Consider the following 19,878-nt stretch of genomic DNA (forward strand, 5'->3'; position numbering starts at 1 on the left):
ATGTGACCATAGTTCATTCTTCAGTGCTGTAGTATTAGCTTATAATATGCCACAATTTATGTATACATTCTACTTTTTTTTTTTTTTTAATCCTCATCCGAGGACATTTTTCCATTTTTTGTCCAGATAGAGCGGGAGGGAGAGAGAGGAAGAGAGAGAGAGAGAAACATCGATGTGAAGGGACACATCGAGTGGCTGCCACCCTCACAACCAACCAGGGCCGGGGACAATCTGCAACCGAGGTACGTGCCCTTAGCGGGAACCGAACCCGGGTCTCTCTGGACCGCAGGCCGACGCTCCAACCGCTGAGCCAAACCGGCCAGGGCTTATTCATTCTACTTTTTATGGACATTTGAATTGTTTCCAGTTAGGGGCTATAAACTGCTGTAAACATTCTTTTACATGTTTCTTGTTGAGTATAGGCTCTAATTTCTAAGAATTGCTGGGTCGTAGGGTAGGTATATGTTTAGTGTTAGCAGATCTGCTTAGAAATACATGAGCTTTGGTAGAAATAAAATAGTTTTCCAGAGTGCTTATACCAATTTATATTCCCACTCAGGTAAAATATTTTTCTACAAGGTGAATAATGTGTGAAGTGACATACCTTACACTTCATGCCTTGTTTTGTTTTGTTTTTTTACCTTAAGTGTTTGATCATTGTTAAAACTTCATGGGAAATGGAATTTTATACTTTTATTTTGTTGTTAATCCTCACCCGAGGTTATTTTTCCACTTATTATTATTTTTTTTTTAGAGAGACTGGGAGGGAGGTATGAGAAAGAGAGAGACATCTATGTGAGAGACACATCGATTGGTTGCCTCCTGCAGGACCCCTACTGGGGCCAGGGATTGAACCCACGACCCTTCGGTCCTCGGGCTGATGCTGTAACTGCTGAGCCAAACAGGCAGAAGTTTTATACTTTTTAAAAGTCACTTATACCTTTTCTTTTTAGAGAGAGAGGAAGGGGGAGAGAGATAGAAACTTCAATGTGAGAGAGAAACATTGATCAGCTGCCTCCTGCATACCCCCTACTGGGAATCGAGCTAGAAACCCAGACATGTGCCTTGACCTCAAATGAAACCGAGACCTCTTTGTCCATGGGATGACACTCAAGTTTTAACAATAAGCCACACTGGCTGGGCAAGTCATCTATACTTTTAAGTGTTTGAGTTTCATAACCTCTCACAGAATTACAGAATTTTAGAGTTTAAAAGAGATTTAAAGATAATCTAGCCCCAACCTAGATGATCTTACAGATGAGGACATTGAAACCCAGGAGGATAAAGTAGATTGTTCAGAATTATACAGCTAGTTACCATCTCAGCTGAGTGAAGGAGAGATGCTTACTCAGACAAAAAAATAAACCATTATTTATTTCAAACACTAGTAAGACTTCTTAGATTTATTATGTATAAGGATGAAACTACTTGTACAATTTTATATCCTTGAACAGAGTTTCTGGAGAGAAATAAGGAACATTCATTTATTCAGTATACACTGTGTTTATTGAGCACCTACTGTATACCAAACATGTTTCTAGTAGTTATATATACAGCAGTGAAAAATTCTGATTAAAATCCTTGCCTTCATTCTCTGGCCAGTTTGGCTCAGCAATTAGAGCGTCGACCCACTGACCAATGAGTCACAGGTTCGATTCTGGTCAAGGGCATGTACCTTGGTTGCAGTTCATCCCCTGTCCTGGTTGGGGTCCTGTGGGGGAGGCAACCAGTCGATGTGTCTCTCTCACATTAACGTTTCTTTCTCTCTCCCTCCCACTCTATCTGAACAAACAAACAAAACAAAACTTCTTACCTTCATGAAACTTACCTTCTAATATGACTGAACACAGACAATAAACAAGATAAATAAAAGTTCTTCTATGTTATATACTGATAAATACTATGAGGAGTAGGACAGAGAACTAGGGAACGTGTAAGTGGGAATTAGGAATAGCCTCACTGAGGTAACTTTTGAGAAAAGATTTGAAAGAAATGAAGGGAAAGTAAGCTTTGAGAATATGTTGCAGGTAGATGGAATGGCAAGTTCAAAGGCCATGAGATGGAAACATGCCTGTTGTATTCAAAGAGCAAGTAGGTCACTGTGCTAGAGCAGAGTGAGGAGAGCAGAGCAGTAGATGACATTGATTAGAGAGGTAATGCAGGCCATGATCATGTGAGTCCTTTAAGGTCACAGTAAGAATTTAGGCCTTTAATCTGCATGAAATGGAAAGAAGTTTTTGAACAGTTTTGAGCAAAGGAATCATAGGATATGATTTAGGTTTTAACAGGATCTCACTGGCTCCTGTGTTGTCAGAGAGGGATAAGGATGGATGTAAGTTAGGGGGCTGTTGCAGTAATTTGTCTTTTCCCCTTTACCGTGCTCCCTAAGCCAAGTGTTGATCACCTTTAAGAAGGAAGAGTACTCAACACTCTAAAACTTAATGTTCAATAAGATTATGTTCAATAAGACCTTTGGTAAATAGGAAACTTACTACCTGGAGAAACACAAGACACAGTTTATTACTACTATTAGCATTATCATCTTTAAACAAGCCAATCTTTCCCTATTTTTTGAACACTTACTCAAAAGAGGAAGCTTTCGCCCGGCCAGTGTGGCTCAGTGGTTGAGCATCGGTCGACCCATGCACTAGGAGGTTGCCAGTTTGATTTCCGGTCAGGGCACATGCCTAGGTTGTGGGCCAAATTCCCAGTGGGGGGTGTGCAGGGGGCTGCCAATTGATGTTCTCTCTCATTGATGTCTCTGTCTCTGTTTCCCTCTCCCTTCCTCCTTCCTCTCTCTCTAAAATCAATAAAGAAAAAAAAAATTTTTTTAAGAATGATCTCAAAAAAATTAAAATAATTTTTTAATTTCTAAAATGAAATTTCTAAATGAAAACCAGTTTTTCTCTTTCTCTTCAGCCTACTTGCTGCCCTAAAGCTAGCCCCTAATTGAGAAACTAGGTCTGTTAAGTGTTTTTTCCCCCTGCTTTTTCTTTCCTGTCCTCTTATTCTCCCAGCTGTCTCAACTCAGAACCTTGTAGGAAGAGAGTTACACTTCAGAAAAATGTGTTTGCTTTGACATTTACACAAGTTTTTTTTTTCCCCATACAGAATTTTTCCTCTTCCCCTCTCGCATTTGCAGCACTCTCTCTGACCTGTCTTCTTTTCAGCTCATTCATTATTGCTAAGCTTTGCAGATTGTACCAGAGGAAGAAGGCAGATTTATAAATGTGTTCCTGCCCAGCTATTTCAAGAGTAGGACTAATATCCGTCTTCTAAATGTATGCCTGTTCTCTATACACAGCTGTGCTCATCTGCCCTTATTAATGAGGTGCCTATCTCTAAGTCTTACCTTGTCTAAAAATAAATGGACTCTGTTCCTGTTCAAATTGGTTATACAGTAATCAGAGCAGCCCATCACTGGGAGGAGACATCCATTTGAATTCACTTGCTAATAGCCAGAGAGAATTTAGCCTAATTGCTTTCTTAGGTTTGCCATTTCCCTTAAGATGCCAGGGCCCTAGAAAGCTATAGAAGGGATAGGAATCCTGTCCTTTTTCCCTCTGGATCTTCCCACCCCCTGTAATCCTGCATGTGCTTTTTATCAAAGATGAAGATTAAAGGGACATTTTGAGAAAATTGTGTAAAAAGAATTAGAATCTACCCTGGCCAGTTTGGCTCAGCAGTTAGCTCATAGGCCTGCAGTCCAGAGAGACCTGGGTTCAGTTCCTGCTAAGGGCACGAACCTCACTTGCAGTTTGCCCCCGGCCCTGGTTGGTTGTGAGGGTGGCAGCCACTTGATGTGTCTCTTCCACGTCGATGTTTCTCTCTCTTTCTCTCTTCCTCTCTCTCCCTCCCACTCTATCTGAACAAAAAATGGAAAAAAAGTGTCCTTGGGTAAGGATAAAAAAAAAAGAATCAGAATCCACTAGAGATAGCTATGTAATGCCTTAAAGATCTGACCACTAATAAATAATGAGATCTTTGGTAAATTACTTAGCCTTTCTGGGCTTTCATTTTCTGATCTGCAAAGTAGTTTTAACAATCCCTATATGGCAGGATTGTTGTGAGGACTAGGCTTTTGGTTGAGCATCGTCCTGTGCACTGAGAGGTCACTGGTTTGATTCCTGGTCAGGGCACATGCCTGGCTTGCAAACTGGATCCCCAGTAGGGGGCATTCAGGAGGCAGCAGATCAGTGTTTCTCTCTCACATTGATGTTTCTCTCTCTTTCTCCCCCTCTCCCTTCCTCTGTCTCTAAAATCAATAAAAACATATTTTTAAATTAAATACTTAGGTGTAAATTTAACAAAACATCTACCAGATTTGTATGCTGAAACTACACAATGCTGCTGAAAGAAATCAAAGATGATCTAAGTAAATACAGAGCACATAGTAAATATTTTCCCCAAATTGATATACAGGTTAATGCAATTTCTATCAAAATTCCAGCAAGATATTTTGTAGATATAGATAAAATTATTTTAAAATTTATATTTAAAGGCCAAAGGAACTAAAATAGCTAAAACAGTTTTGAAAAAGAATAAAATGGGAAGAATCAGATTATCCCATCTCAAGACTTATATAGCCACAGAAATCAATGAGACTGTGATATTGGCAGAGGGATAGACACTTAGACCAGTGGAACAGAGCAGAGAACCCAGAATAGGCACACAGATATACCCAACTGATTTGGGCAAAGGTACTAAAGCAATTCTTGGGATAAAAGGTACTTTCCAGTAAGTGGTATTAGAACAAATGGACATTCTAGACCACAAAAAAAAAAAAATCTCATACAAAAATGACTCAAAATGAATCAAGGACTAAAACAGAAAATTGTAAAACTTTTAGGAAGAAAATCTTCAGTAGACAAAGAATTCTTACACTTAACACCAAAAATATGATTCATGAATGGCACAAAATCTTATAAATCATTGAGTGGTAGATACATGAGTTTTTGTTAGGTTATTTTTTTTTCTTTATTGATTTTAGAGAGAGACGAAGGGAAAGGGGGAGTGAGAGAAATATTGATCAGAGAGAACATCGATTGATCGTCTTCAAGCATGCCCCCCACAGGGGCCTGCACCCACAACCTGGGCATATGCCCTGACCAGGAATCAAACCAGCGACCTCTTGGTGCGTGGGTCGATGCTCAGCCACTGAGCCACACCGGCTGGGCTGTTAGGTTATTCTTTGTAATGCATATTTTTCTTTAAAATATTGTATAATTTTTTTTAAAGTTAAAATGTTTCTTAACTGGACCATGAAATCTTTACAACTATTGCCCATCCTATGGGGCCCTGGTAGTATTGTAGGCAGTTCCCACAGAACTATTCCAGCTCAATCCTGTTTGTCTCATTGGGACACAGAGCACCCCCAAACCCTCCTATAGGAGCCAGAATGCTACTCAAATGGAAAGTATTCTTCTCAGTGGCCAGAGGGGTTTCTCTTGTCTATATCTGAGTCTTCTTGTCTTCCAGGGATGTTGGTGGTGAATGTAACATGGAGGAACAAGACATATGTAGGTACACTTCTTGACTGCACACGGCATGATTGGGCACCCCCCAGGTAAGCACTCTACAGCTTTTTAGTTTGTGTTATTCTGAACCCCCTTAATTAGTGATCTCTTATACCTTTATCCTACTAGGGTTGGATAGTTTTTAAAAGACACCCAGCTTTGGGTTGTACACCTGAAACTGTATTGTATGTCAAATGTAATTAATTAAAAAAAGGTAGAATTTAATAAATTAACAGCATTTCATAACAGTATTTTTCACCTTAGATAGCATAGATGTGTTTCTAGAAAATAAAAACATTTGCCATACAGGGAAAAAAAACACCCAGCTTTTAAAGAACATTGTGGTGTAGAGATGAGGAGAGGCGGTATATTTATCTGGCATTCAAGAATAAATGAATCAGATGTTGATGTGTTGAGTAGAAATTGGTAGATATTCTGTTTAAGCCTTTGTCTGTAATTATTGAATTCTGATTGCTACCTGTAGTTACCTTGAGAGCAAGGCCATAGAGTCTGACTATTAGTAGACAAACATTCATTTTTTAACTTTTTGAGAGTATCTCTTCTTTTTTTTAAATATTTTTTTCTTTATTGATTTTAGAGAGAGAGGAAGGGAGAGGGAGAGATAGAAACATCGATGAGAGAGAACACTGATTGGCCGCCTCCTGCATGCCCCCCACTGGGGATCGGGCCCACAACCTGGGCATGTGCCCTGACTAGGAATCAAACTGGTGACCTCTTGGTGCATGGATCGCTGCTCAACCACTGAGCCACACCGGCCAGGCATGTTTCAGTTTTTTAAACTCTACTAGACAATGTGGGTGTCACAAGGACCTTTTCAAATTGCAGTTTGATCTTAAGATTGACATTCAGTGAATGGCACCTTACAGCTTATTTTTAATATTAGTTTGTAGTTTGCCAGTGTTTGGGGAACGTAAATGTTAGGGAATAATTTACAGCCAGTATGCAAATAGCGTTCTAAGAGCTCACCACTAATGCAGTCCCCACTCTTTCTGAAGTTCCTTTAGAAAATCATATTCATTGAAAATGATAGTTACCATCTGGACAGTTCTTGTGGAGACTGCAGCTAAACTGATTTGAAGACATTTTCTCTTTTTAATAATATTCTGTTGTGTTTGTCCTTTGCCAAGGTTCTGTGACTCCCCCACCAGTGACTTGGAAATGCGAAATGGTCGGGGTAGAGGCAAACGTATGCGTCCCAACAGTAACACACCTGTCAATGAGACAGCCACAACCTCTGACAGCAAAGGGACCAGCAGCAGCAGCAAAACCCGAGCAGGAGCCAATAGCAAAGGCCGTCGTGGCAGCCAGAATTCTTCAGAGCATCGCCCACCTGCCAGTAGCACCTCTGAGGATGTCAAGGCCAGCCCTTCCTCAGTGAATAAGCGGAAAAACAAACCCCTTTCAGATATGGAGCTGAATTCTAGCTCAGAGGACTCCAAAGGGAGCAAGCGTGTTCGTACGAATTCCATGGGCTCAGCCACTGGCCCCCTCCCTGGGACTAAGGTGGAACCCACTATTCTAGACAGAAATTGTCCCTCCCCAGTCCTGATTGACTGTCCCCACCCAAATTGCAACAAAAAGTACAAGCACATCAATGGACTTAAGTACCATCAAGCTCATGCCCATACAGATGATGACAGCAAGCCAGAAGCAGATGGAGACAGTGAGTACGGAGAGGAGCCTCCCCTCCATGCAGACCTCGGGAGCTGCAATGGTGCATCTCTCTCACAGAAAGGTTCCTTGTCCCCTGCCCGCTCAGCTACCCCCAAAGTTCGGCTCGTGGAGCCCCATAGCCCTTCTCCTTCAAGCAAATTCAGCACAAAAGGTGTCTGTAAGAAAAAGTTGAGTGGGGAAGGGGACACAGACCTTGGAGCCCTATCCAATGATGGCTCTGATGATGGACCCTCAGTAATGGATGAAACAAGCAATGATGCCTTTGATTCTTTGGAAAGGAAGTGTATGGAAAAAGAAAAATGTAAAAAACCCTCTTGTTTGAAACCTGAAAAGATGCCTTCCAAGAGCTTAAAGTCAGCCCGGCCCATTGCCCCAGCCATCCCTCCACAACAAATCTACACCTTTCAGACAGCCACCTTCACAGCAGCCAGCCCAGGCTCCTCCTCAGGCTTGACCACCACAGTGGTCCAAGCCATGCCCAGCAGCCCCCAACTCAAGCCCATTCAGCCCAAGCCCACTGTGATGGGAGAACCTTTTACAGTCAACCCTGCCTTGACTCCAGCCAAGGACAAGAAAAAGAAAGACAAAAAAAAGAAGGAGTCTTCAAAAGAACTTGAAAATCCTCTGACTCCTGGAAAGGTGTGTCGAGCAGAAGAAGGCAAAAGCCCATTCAGGGAATCATCAGGAGATGGGATGAAAATGGAGGGGCTCCTGAATGGCTCCTCAGACCCCCACCAAAGCCGACTGGCTAGCATCAAGGCTGAAGCTGATAAGATCTACAGCTTCACGGACAATGCCCCCAGCCCTTCCATTGGAAGCAGCAGCCGCCTAGATAGCACTACCCCTACCCAGCCTATGACCCCCTTACATGTAGTGACTCAGAATGGAGCTGAAGCCAGCTCAGTCAAAACCAACAGCCCTGCTTACTCTGACATCTCTGATGCTGGGGAGGACGGGGAGGGCAAAGCAGACAGTGTCAAATCAAAAGACCCTGAACAGCTGGTTAAAGAAGGAGCTAAGAAAACTCTTTTCCCCCCTCAGCCACAGAGTAAAGACTCACCGTATTACCAAGGCTTTGAGAGTTATTACTCTCCAAATTACACACAGTCTAGCCCAGGGGCACTGAACCCCAACAGCCAGGCAGGAGTGGAAAGCCAGGCCCTGAAGACAAAAAAGGATGAGGAGCCTGAAAGCATAGAGGGGAAAGCGAAGAATGACGTCTGTGAGGAAAAGAAGCCAGAGCTGAGCAGTTCCAGTCAGCAGCCCTCTGTCATCCAGCAACGTTCCAACATGTACATGCAGTCCCTATACTACAACCAGTATGCCTATGTGCCCCCCTATGGCTACAGCGACCAGAGTTACCACACCCACCTCCTGAGTACTAATACGGCATACCGGCAGCAATATGAGGAACAGCAAAAACGGCAGAGCTTGGAGCAGCAGCAGCGGGGACTGGACAAGAAGGCAGAGTTGGGCTTGAAGGAGCGTGAGGCAGCACTCAAAGAAGAATGGAAGCAAAAGTCATCAATTCCACCAACTCTCACCAAGGCTCCCAGCCTGACAGACCTGGTGAAGTCAGGACCTGGCAAGGCTAAGGAGCCAGGGGTTGACCCTGCCAAATCAGTCATTATTCCCAAGTTAGATGACTCTTCCAAACTCCCCAGCCAGGCCCCAGAAACACTTAAAGTGAAGCTGAGTGAGGCCAGCCACCTAGGCAAGGAGGCTTCTGAGGCTAAGACAGGTGCTGAGTGTGGCCGACAGGCAGAGGTGGATCCAATACTCTGGTACCGACAGGTAACTGTGCTGGGAGGAAATAGAAATACTGTTTGATGGTTTTTCTCTCCCTTATAATCAGGGTTGTCCTGATGTAGGAGGTCAACAGAATACAGATTAGCAGGAGAAATCTATAATTTTAGAGATTTTTTTTTTTACCTTTGTAAATCATTTTAATGTTTTTTTTAAAAAACCTTTTTAGCCCTGGCCGGTTTGGCTCAGCGGTTGGAGTGTCGGCCTGCGGTCCGGAGAGACCCAGGTTTGGTTCCCGCTGGGGGCACATACCTTGGTTGCAGTTTGTCCCTGGCCCTGGTTGGGTCGTGCGGGTGGCAACCACTCAATGTGTCCCTTTCACGTGGATGTTTCTTTCTTTTTCTCCCTCCCTTTCTCCCTCCCTCCCTCCCTCCCTTCCTCCCTCCCTCCCACTCTATCTGAAAAAAAAAGCCTTTTTAGCCCTGGCCAGTGGTTGGAGCATCAGCCTGCGGACCAGAGAGTCTGTGGTTTGATTCCCGTTCAAGGGCAATTACCTTGGTTATGAGTTTGATCCCCAGCCCTGGTTGGGGTTTTGTGGGAGGCAGCCAATCAATGTGTTTCTTTCTCTCTCTACCTTCCTCCCTCCTACTCAATCTAAAACAAGTTAATGGAAAAATATCCTCAGGTGAGACTTAAAAAATAATAATAATAAAAGCACTTTTACATCAGTAAACGGTGTTTTCCCATTTCACAAAAGATGCCCAGATTAGTTAGCTTGATTTAGCTAGGGTTATGAGACTTCACTAGCAGAGCCAAAACTAGAACCCAGGTATCTTGATTCCTAGTGCAGTATTTCTTCCACTGTTTGGTTCCTATGGAGTGGGTTAATGGTGATCTGTCCGTATTTTATTTTATTTTTCTTTATTGATTTTTAGAGAGGAATGGAGAGGGAGAGAGAGATAGAACCATTAATGAGAGAGAACATCGACTGGGCATGTGCCCTGACCAGGAATCGAACCGGCAACCTCTTGGTGCATGGGTTGACGCTCAACCACTGAGCCACACCTGCTGGGTGATCTGTTCATATTTCAAAGTAAACCAAAAGTACACTACTCAGACTGAGTTACTTCAAAAAATTTTTTGCCCTGGCCAGTTTTGCACAGTGGTTAGAGTTTCGGCTCATGGACCAAAGGGTTGTGAGTTTGATTTTGGTCAAGTGGTTTTTTTGTGGGTTTTGGGAGGTTTTTTTGGTTAATCCCCACCCGAGGATATTTTTAGATAGAGTGGAAGGAAGAGGTTGAGAGAGAGAGGGAAACATGGATATGAAACACATGGATTGGTTGCCTCCCACACAACCTCAACTGGGTTCAGGGATCGAACCTACAACCCTGGCCAGGGCTCAAAAATATTTTATAGAAGAATTAGAACCAAGAACTTGGTCTTACATCTTGTTCTGTTCAAGAGACTTATTTTCTTTTTCTTCTTTTTTAAAAAAATGTTTTTATTGATTTCAGAGAGAGAAAAAGAGAGAGGAAGGGAGAAACATCAATTGGCTGCCTCCCACATGCCCCCTGCTGGGGATCAAGTTTACAACCTAGGCATCTGTCCTGACCAGGAATCTAACTGGTGACATTTTGGTGCATGTGACGACACTCAACCAAATGAGCCACACTGGCCAAGGCTGCTATGGAAACTTAGAAAGTCTTTCCTTCTCTCTTTTTTTTTTTTTTTATCCTCATCCGAGGACATTTTTCGATATTTTGTTCAGATAGAGTGAGAGGGAGAGAGAGAGAGAGAGAAACATCGACATGAAAGCGACACATCGAGTGGTTGCCACCCACACGACCCAACCAGGGCCGGGGACAAACTGCAACCGAGGTACATGCCCTTAGCGGGAACCGGACCTGGGTCTCTCTGGACCGCAGGCCGACGCTCTAACCTCTGAGCCAAACCGGCCAGGGCCTTTCCTTCTCTCTTGATGCCCCAGTTAGACCTTCTAACCCTGAGCTTGCCCTGAAGAGGTGCAACAACCTAAATGTCCTTAGAAAGGGAGCAGCCTCTTCTATTCAAGGAGTTATTTCTCCAGTGCTTGTTCTCTCCTAGAGGAAACCCATTGGTGGGTTTTCCTTTTTTTTCCCCCCACACCTTATTTCCTTTGGGGCAAGGAGGAGACACAGGCTTTTTAAGCAGGAGGGACTAGAGTTCATTGTAAACAGTGGATAGAGACCACAACAAACTCTGTCCTAGGTGTCTAGTATTATCTGCTGTGGTGTTTCTGCTGGGACCCCTGGGCTTGAATGATCTCTAACTTTTTTTTTTTTTTAAATCCTTACCCGAGGATATTTTTCTATTTATCTTCAGATAGAGTGGGAGGGAGGGAGAAAGAGGCAGAGAAAAAGAAACATAGAAATGAGAGGGACACATCAACTGGTTGCCTCCCGCACAACCCCAACCAGGCCAGGGACGAACTGAAACTGAGGTACATGCCCTTGACCGGAATCGGACCCATGACTCATTGGTCCTCGGGCTGACGCTCTAACCACTGAGCAAAACCAGCCAGGGCTCGCTCTCTCTCTCTCTCTCTCTCTCTCTCTCTCTCTCTCTCATTTGTGCAACACTCAATGCTCATTCTGTGATTATTGTAGGAAGCAGAGCCCCGGATGTGGACATATGTTTATCCTGCCAAGTACTCAGACATCAAGTCAGAAGATGAAAGGTGGAAAGAAGAGCGGGACCGCAAATTGAAGGAGGAAAGAAGTCGGAGTAAGGACTCTGTCCCCAAGGAGGATGGGAAGGAAAGCACAAGTAGTGACTGCAAGCTGCCCACGTCTGAGGAATCCCGCCTTGGGAGCAAGGAGCCCCGACCAAGTGTCCATGTGCCTGTGTCCTCCCCCCTCACCCAGCATCAGTCCTACATCCCCTACATGCACGGCTACTCCTACAGCCAGTCCTATGACCCCAACCACCCCAGCTACCGGGGCATGCCTGCTGTGATGATGCAGAACTACCCAGGTACAGCGCCCCCCTTCCAGCTGGTGTTCCATTAACTTGGGATGGAAATGAAACAGAGATTTCAGATCCAGTTTTCTTGCTCAATCCTACAGCTTACTGGGGCTCAGGTAGATGACAGCCGGGGTTTTTTTGTTTTTTGTTTTTTTATATCCTTACCCGAGGACATTTTTTGATATTTTGTTCAGATAGAGTGGGAGGGGGGAGAGAGAAAGAGAAACATCAACGTGAAAGGGACACATTGAGTGGTTGCCACCCACACAACCCAACCAGGGCCGGGGACAAACTGCAACCGAGGTACAGGCCCTTAGCGAGAACCGAACCTGGGTCTCTCCAGACCGTAGGCCAATGCTCTAACCTCTGAGCCAAACTGGCCAGGGCAGACAACCCTTTTTTTAATGTGACATTTTGTCAAATGGCCCCTCTAAGCCCAGACTCCTTGAATAACCCTTTGTTAAAGTCTGTGGGACCACCTCACCCTCCCTGCTCCAGCTGGAGGATCGCCTGTACAGTCACTGTTCATGGGTAATCAAGGTAAAACTCCCTCTTGACCACTGCCATTTTCCCTTGACTGGAATTTTTTAAAATATGATTTTACTGATTTTTTTAGAGAGAGCAATAGAAACATCGATGTGAGAGAGAAACATTGATGGACTGCCTCCTGCATGCCCCCCACTGGGGATTGAGCCTGCAACCCAGGCATGTGCCCTGACTAGGAATCGAACTGGGACCTCAGAGTCCATGGGACAATGCTCAGTCCACTGAGTCACACTGGCCAGGCTTGACTGGGATTTATTAAACACATATTTATTTTGAAATGTGCTCAGCACTGTGGAGAATACAAAAGAAATAGGGAAGTCTAGTTCCTCCCCTCAAGTAGCTTATAACTTAATTGTAACAAAAGAGATGTGGAACAAATAATATTCAAACCAGGACAATGCATGTATTCATTGGCAAGATCATGTTCAGCTGTAAGACTGGAAGGCAGCAGAGGGGAGCAGCAGTTGGAAGTCAGATTGTGGGGAAGTCCAGCTAGAAAAGGTTCAGCTTGGGAAAGATCAGCTCTTTATACTGCCATCCATGAGTTCTTGGGAATGAGGACACAAAGTAGGAGTTTGTGGTTTTTAACTTGTTAGAAGAAAATGATCATATTCAACTCTACTCACTGATTGCTGTTGCCTGAAGAGCCATATGTGATGCTTCTGGGGTAAAAGACAACTCCTCTCATTCCTTAAATGTACTCCTCCCTAACTAGCCTAACTAGTCTTGATATTCTGACATAACATTATAAGGATAAGTAAGCTTTCAAACAGATAGGAAATTGTCTCACTCCTTTCTCCTATTTCCACTATTCATCTGTATAAAAATATAGTCCTGTTTGATGAGTGCCTGACCAGGGCCCGGCACTGTACTAGGTATTTATGCACATTATCTTATTTAATCCTCCTTGTCACCCAGGGAAATAAGTTTTGATATCTTCATTTTGGTGGTGAGGAAACTCAGAAAGGTTATTAATTTGCTCAAGCGACCCAACTGGTAAGTCTCAGAGGTAGGATTCTGATGGCTCTTCAGGCAACAGCAATCAGCCATCTGCCTTCATGTTCTGTGATCTCGCCACTCATCATCTCACCTCTCCAAGCCGAATCTCTAAGACTGGGACTTAGGGAAATTGATTCCCAGAGACTGAGGGTCATGTCCCTAAGCTAATTTTGCTTCTAGAGCTCAGTTAAGAAAAGAGAAACTAATAATCTCTCCCCAAAGACACCAGGGTAGAAACTATTCCTGTGCCTAGGAAAGCTGATACCCTCCTAGCCACGCCCAGTAAAGCAGTTTTTTTCTGCCTCTCCCATCTCTTTGACTGCTTTATTTCTCCTTTCCCAGGATCCTACCTACCTTCCAGCTACTCTTTCTCCCCTTATGGCAGCAAGGTCTCAGGGGGTGAAGATGCCGACAAGGCACGAGCCAGCCCCAGCGTCAGTTGTAAATCTGGCTCAGAGTCCAAAGCCCTGGACATCTTGCAGCAGCACGCCAGTCATTACAAGAGCAAGTCTCCCACGGTAAGGAGAGTGCAGTTACACTGGCTGTGCTCAAAGACCAGCAGGGCCAGAATCAGGGTCTGGGAGAAGGTGGGCAAGGCCAGGTCGGTCCTAACCACAGTGCAGTCTGGCTGATTTGACACTGGCTCCTTCAGGCACTGCCTTGATTTTTAGGTGTCCTTTAAGAAGTCATGATGTGGGCTCTGGGTGTCTTGCTCTTGTGTGTGTGTCTCACAATAGTGCTTTTGTGTCTGCTTTCCTTTCCAGATAAGTGATAAAACTTCTCAGGAGAGAGATCGGGGAGGCTGTGGGGTGGTTGGGGGGGGTGGCAGCTGTAGCAGCATTGGGGGAGCAGGTGCCAGTGAGAGGAGTGTAGACCGGCCCCGAACCTCCCCTTCTCAGCGCCTGATGTCCACACACCACCACCACCACCACCTGGGGTACTCATTGCTCCCAGCACAGTACAACTTACCCTATGCAGCAGGTAAGCCTCATTTCCCACTGCCTATCTTTATTTTTTATTATTATTGTTGACAGTATTACAGATGTCTCCCATTTTCTCCCTTTTTGCCCCCCTCCAACCAACCCCTACCCCACCCAGGCCTTTTCCATACTATTGTCTGTGTTCATGGGTTATGCATATATGTTTTTTCCCATCCCCTGTTCACTACCACCACTACTACTGAGATCTGTTATTGTTTCATGCCTCTGTACCTCTGGACCTTTTTGTTCATCAGTTTATTTTGTTCATTATATTCCACATATAAATAAGATTATGTGATATTTGCCCACTGCCTTTTTCTTTTTTAATTTTTTTTTTTTATTGATTTTAGAGAGAGAGGAAGGAAGAGGGGGAGAGAGAGAGAAATATCGATGAGAGAAAACATCGACTGGCTGCCTCCTGCATGTCCCCCCACTTGGGATTTGGCCCACAAATCAAACTGTCAACCTCTTGGTACATGGGTCGACACTCAACCACTGAGTCACATCAGCCAGGCCCCACTATCTATCTTTTTTTTTCTTCTTTTTTTCTTAATCCTCACCCGAGGACATTTTTCCATTTTTTGTTCAGATAGAGTGGGAGGGAGAGAGAGGAAGAGAGAGAAACATCAATGTGAAAGGGACACATCGAGTGGCTGTCACCCACATGACCAACCAGGGCCGGGGACAAACTGCAACCGAGGTACGTGCCCTTAGCGGAAACCGAATCCGGGTCTCTCCGGACCGCAGGCCAACACTCTGACCGCTGAGCCAAACTGGCCAGGGCCCCACTAACTATGTTTTTAACTTCATACCACTAACGTTGTCCACATCAAGGAGGCCCCGGAAAGGTGGTTTTTTTTTTTTTTTTTTTTTCACTTCCTTCAGAATCCTAGCCTCCTGCACACCATCATTAAAGCATATGACATTTATTTCCTCCCTTGGAGCTTGGGGACCCTCAAGCTCCTCCAGAAAATTGGCTTTCATATTCAGAAGAATAAGGAACAGGTGTTCCCACAGCTAAAGAGAAATGAGCAGCTGAAAAGTGCAGCCTTACTATCTGTCTATTCCCAGCAACTCTATCTGGCCAAGTACCAGATTTTTTTCTGTCAGCACCCCAAAACTCAGTGGAGTTAGGAATTTAAGGAGAAACTACTCCCACTCCCCCACCCCGCTGGTAAAAAGAAGGTGGTTAAATCAAAGGTTCTGGCAGTGCTTACACTAACATGTCCTCCTTTTCACTCAGGGCTTTCTTCCACAGCCATTGTTGCCAGCCAGCAAGGCTCAACTCCCTCCCTCTACCCACCCCCCCGGAGGTGAGAATGGTAAGTAATTTTTAATTTGGGGCAACAAGTAGAGTAGGGATAGTTGATACTTAGATCACAGAATATCTGTGGAGCCGATGTGAGGGACAGCTGTGTGGGCTCAGCAGTCTGGAAATGGTGGAACCTTGGCCAAGCCTCTTGTACAAGTCTCCCATGAAGCACGTGCATCTGAGAGGAGCTGTGGAACACACATGTCCTCTAGGGAGACCAGCAGCTGCCTCCCCTACAGTTCATTTTCTTGGAGTGCCACCTTGTGGTTGTTATGCCAGCCAGCATAACTAGTGCCTGGTTATCTGTCCATGTTTCCCTTGCAGAACACCAAGTGCCCGGATAAAGTCAGCTTCACGGGCCCGGACTGGCTCACCCAAGGAGGTGCTGGAGGTGCCATTTAGACATCAGTTAAATGGTGTTGATCATCCTGTTTGCCGTGTTCCCACCATGACTGAAGGCAGACCCTTGGCTATCTCGCCTCCACCAGGCCCCGGACTCCCCGACCCTCCCTCTTCCTCAGGAGCTGGAGAGCTGGTACTTAGCAAAAATATTTATTCTGTCAGCCACAGTTATGACTATTGTGGCCTCTGTGGAGATGAAGGCATGGGGAGCAACCAGGGGAACATGGCCTCAGCCCAGAGAAGTCACTGCTCTGTTCCCCAACCCCTGGTCAGCTGCCAGAGGAGTACCATCCCCCCCCAGGGAGGGACCCCCCCAAAGCACTGGGTAAGGTCTGAAGACAGCACAGCAGCCATACACCTCTCACCATCATTATCACCATCACCAGATCCTGCATCTCCCCAGTGGTTTGGGCCCTGGGAACTGGCAGCACGTGGAGAAATTAGAATCTCAGGAAAGAAATTGGGGGCTGTTTTCTCTAAGTGTGAAAACAAGGTCTTCAAATGTGAAGACTTCTCCCCTCTCATATGAGCACATATAAATGCTCAGAGCCCAGCCTGGAAAGGAAGACCAAGGTATTTGCCCTACCATTGCCTTGGGCTACCTATCAGGCAGAGGGCCAGGGGTCCCCACACCAGCACAGGGCTCCCCAGGGATACTGGGAGTAAGCTGGAGCTGGAGCATGAATGGAGTCTGTGAAATGGAACCTGTATCCCCACTAAGTCCTGCTGCTTCTTAGTCCCCAACACCTTGCCCTTTTCTCTCTTCCTTCCTGACCCCTTGGTGCCCAGGAGGATCCTCACGCTGATCTCTCCTCTTCGTTTCCACTGCTTGGCTCTTAAGACTCAGGCAGGTAAAATAGGATTCCCGAGCCAGGGGAGCTTTGGAGTCTGCCAGGTCTCCTGAAGGCAAGCCTGGGAGGCAGTTCTTAATAGATGTCTTTTCCATTCAACCCTCTGAGTGTCCTCATTAGGGCCACAAATATATACAGCCCAGTTCCTCTGTATACAAGTACATGATTTTATATAGCTCAGTCTGTAACCCTGTGTGCCAACATGAGCCATGTTTCTTTGTAACACATATTTTTGTTTTAGGAGCCACTGACCGTGGGAGGTTATGTGTTCCTTAGACCCTGGGATGACACATCCAAGCCATTACTCCTCCGAGCCACAGAGTATACTCAGTGGGAGCTGTGCTTTGAGGCAGCAGACATTTCTCCGCTCTCAGTCCAGGCTCTATGCTCTTTGTACTGGGAAGGGATGACGACTTGGTAGCTTTATTAGAGTCACTTCTTCCCCAAGGTGTGGGGAGCTTTAGCTCTTACTTTGCTTTTGAGGTATCATCCCTTTGTTCTCCTCTCCTATCTGTCTTTAACCTGGATTGAGAGAGAGATAAATACTGACAGACACCAGCCCAGGCTACACAGGGGTATTTGTGACCAGAGTGCCAAAAGTGACCATTTAAAAGCAGGGACTTGGACCTGACATGACAGCGTGGGGCATGGAGGTGGAGGGCAGTAAGCACAATGTCCAGCAGAGGCTGCTTTCCAAGATGCCGGAGTCCTACTCTAGAGAGGCTTAGGGTCTTTTGCCCTATAGACCTTTCCTCTAGGTTTCATGTTCTTGTTTTTATTCAGGATGGGTTCCGAGCCCATCCAAAAACTCACCGTTTCAGACCTCTTAGCAGCCTCCCTAATATTCCCTCTGCCTCCTGCTGTCCTAGCAGGCAGTGCTCTGCGCAGTGACCTCCTTTCATCCATGGAAATAGTTGGTGTGGACACCTCACCCCACCTAACCTGAGTCACCACCACTAAGAGGATGACTGAATTTCAGCCTGATTATGCCCTTCCACACTTCTGCGAGGTGAAGCCAAGGGCCTGTCTCTGTTCCTGTTTGTTTTTAAATATTGTTGTGTGTTTTGTATCTGTGGCGCTGGCTTGCAGCGTGCTCTGTACATATTGTAAAGAAGCCGTTTGAAGTAATTTTTCCCATTGGGCAGGCATGGTCTGCATTCCTGCCCTTTCCACTTTGTTCTGTAACATAGAGAAGAGGAAATTCTGTAATAGCAGGGCAGCCTTGGGGTCTACAGAAGGAAATAGCTTTTTTTTTTTCTCTCTCTTTTTTTCCTTAAAAACCATTTGGCTCTTGGATCCTTATATCCAAGCTTCCCTTGAATAGTAGGAGCTGAGCTACCCAGAAAAGCAGGTAAAAGCCAATAATAGCAGAATGGCACTGCCTTTTCCTGATCCCTTATCCTCCTGGTCTCAGATCCTTGCCAGGTCCAATCTTCCTTCCCTAAAATAGCACGAAGCAGCAGGAGCAGCAATGGAGGAAACAGATCCTTGACGAGTGCTGAGTGAAGGATTTGCGTCCACCTCTAGCCTCTCTACATGGGGAGGAGGAACACAGGGGAGGGTACCTGTGGCACCCATGACCTGGTCAGAGGGGCGAGACACGAGGCAAGGACTCCCACTCCACCCCACCTCACAAGCAAAGGCTGGAAAAGGTTGCTGCTGAGGGCCCAGACCACCAGACCATGGCTTTCTTGGAGCCACCCCTGCCCAGGCCTCTGCTAGACATTACTCATCAGGCTCCCCACAGAGAGACTAGAAGGAGAGAGCCTCATCCCAGGTAGGACAGCCAAGGCTTGGAGAGCGGCTGCTCAGGATTCACATCCTCTTCTTCCTCATTTATGGTGTGTAACTACCCTTCATCCTTTTCCCTGTTGTACATGTGTACACGTATGAAATGTCTTTCTCTTATCGCACCCTCTACATGCATCTCAAGGTCAGAGGACCACATGCAGAAGGGTTAAAAGGGACTCCATGAAATGAAGTGGTGATTCTTGAATCTTTTCTCTCCAGGCTCCAGGACGGGTGTGGGAGGACTTGGCTTCAGGAGTGGGAGGGTAAGACTGTAGAAGGGCTAAGAGCTACTGTGTACGGGCTTTGAGGTCGCCCATGTCACGAATTATCCCATATACCCTTTCACCATCCCAATGTCTACTCTGATGCCCCCCAAGATTCCACTGGGCAGCTAGTTGGCCCCACAATTCTGGGCCTTTGTTATTCGTTTTATTATTAGGGCATCCCAGGAAGTTCTCTGATGATCCTCTGCCATGGACCCCTCCTGGGATAGAGCCCCTCCAAGCCCCATCCCAGCCCCTCCTGCCCCAGCCCACCCGCTTGCCTTGGTGCTCAGCCCCCCATTGGGAGCAGGTTGGGGCGAGCTGGAGGCCCGGGCTGGAGGGGCAGTGTTGCTGTTCATAGCTTTTGTTCCATTGGCGTTGCTCTGTTGGATTTATTTTCAGTCTTCCTGATTCTTCCCTTCTGTAAAGTGTACATTACCAAGTTCCTTGTTTTTTTATATATATATATAAATATATATATATACAAACTGTACTCTTTTTGCCTTTGTACATTTAGGCAAGAAGAGAAAAATAAATCTTTTTAAGAGACAATCACAAATCTGTGAGGGCTGCTGGTTATTTCTCCTGGAGTTTGCTGCTGAGCTGTTTCCTCCTTCCTCCCCACCTTTCTGTTCTCTCAGCATTCCTTATCTTTCTGGTCCTGCTCCATATGCATCCTCAGCTTCACCTTCCCTGGCTGATGGCAAGTTGTTGAATCCAATGTCCAGACTACCTGCCCTGCATTCCTCTCCTGCCCAGCAGTGTTTTCCAGCT

At 45.5% G+C, this 19,878-nt stretch overlaps 1 protein-coding gene across 1 annotated transcript in view; it reads left to right on the forward strand.

Moving 5' to 3' along the window:
• ZNF609 (zinc finger protein 609) overlaps positions 1-19,743 on the forward strand; it is an 89,626-nt gene extending 69,883 nt beyond the window's left edge. Inside the window, exons 3-9 of the mRNA XM_036278525.1 lie at positions 5,479-5,566; positions 6,665-9,005; positions 11,603-11,969; positions 13,848-14,023; positions 14,270-14,486; positions 15,729-15,807; positions 16,122-19,743. Of these exons, the coding sequence (XP_036134418.1) occupies positions 5,479-5,566; positions 6,665-9,005; positions 11,603-11,969; positions 13,848-14,023; positions 14,270-14,486; positions 15,729-15,802 (3,263 nt within the window). The 3' untranslated portion in view covers positions 15,803-15,807; positions 16,122-19,743. The remainder of the gene's footprint in view (positions 1-5,478; positions 5,567-6,664; positions 9,006-11,602; positions 11,970-13,847; positions 14,024-14,269; positions 14,487-15,728; positions 15,808-16,121) is intronic.
• Positions 19,744-19,878: the final 135 nt, after the last annotated feature.

This window comes from Molossus molossus, unplaced genomic scaffold (genome assembly GCF_014108415.1).
Source record: "Molossus molossus isolate mMolMol1 unplaced genomic scaffold, mMolMol1.p scaffold_m16_p_1, whole genome shotgun sequence".
NCBI lineage: Eukaryota > Metazoa > Chordata > Mammalia > Chiroptera > Molossidae > Molossus > Molossus molossus.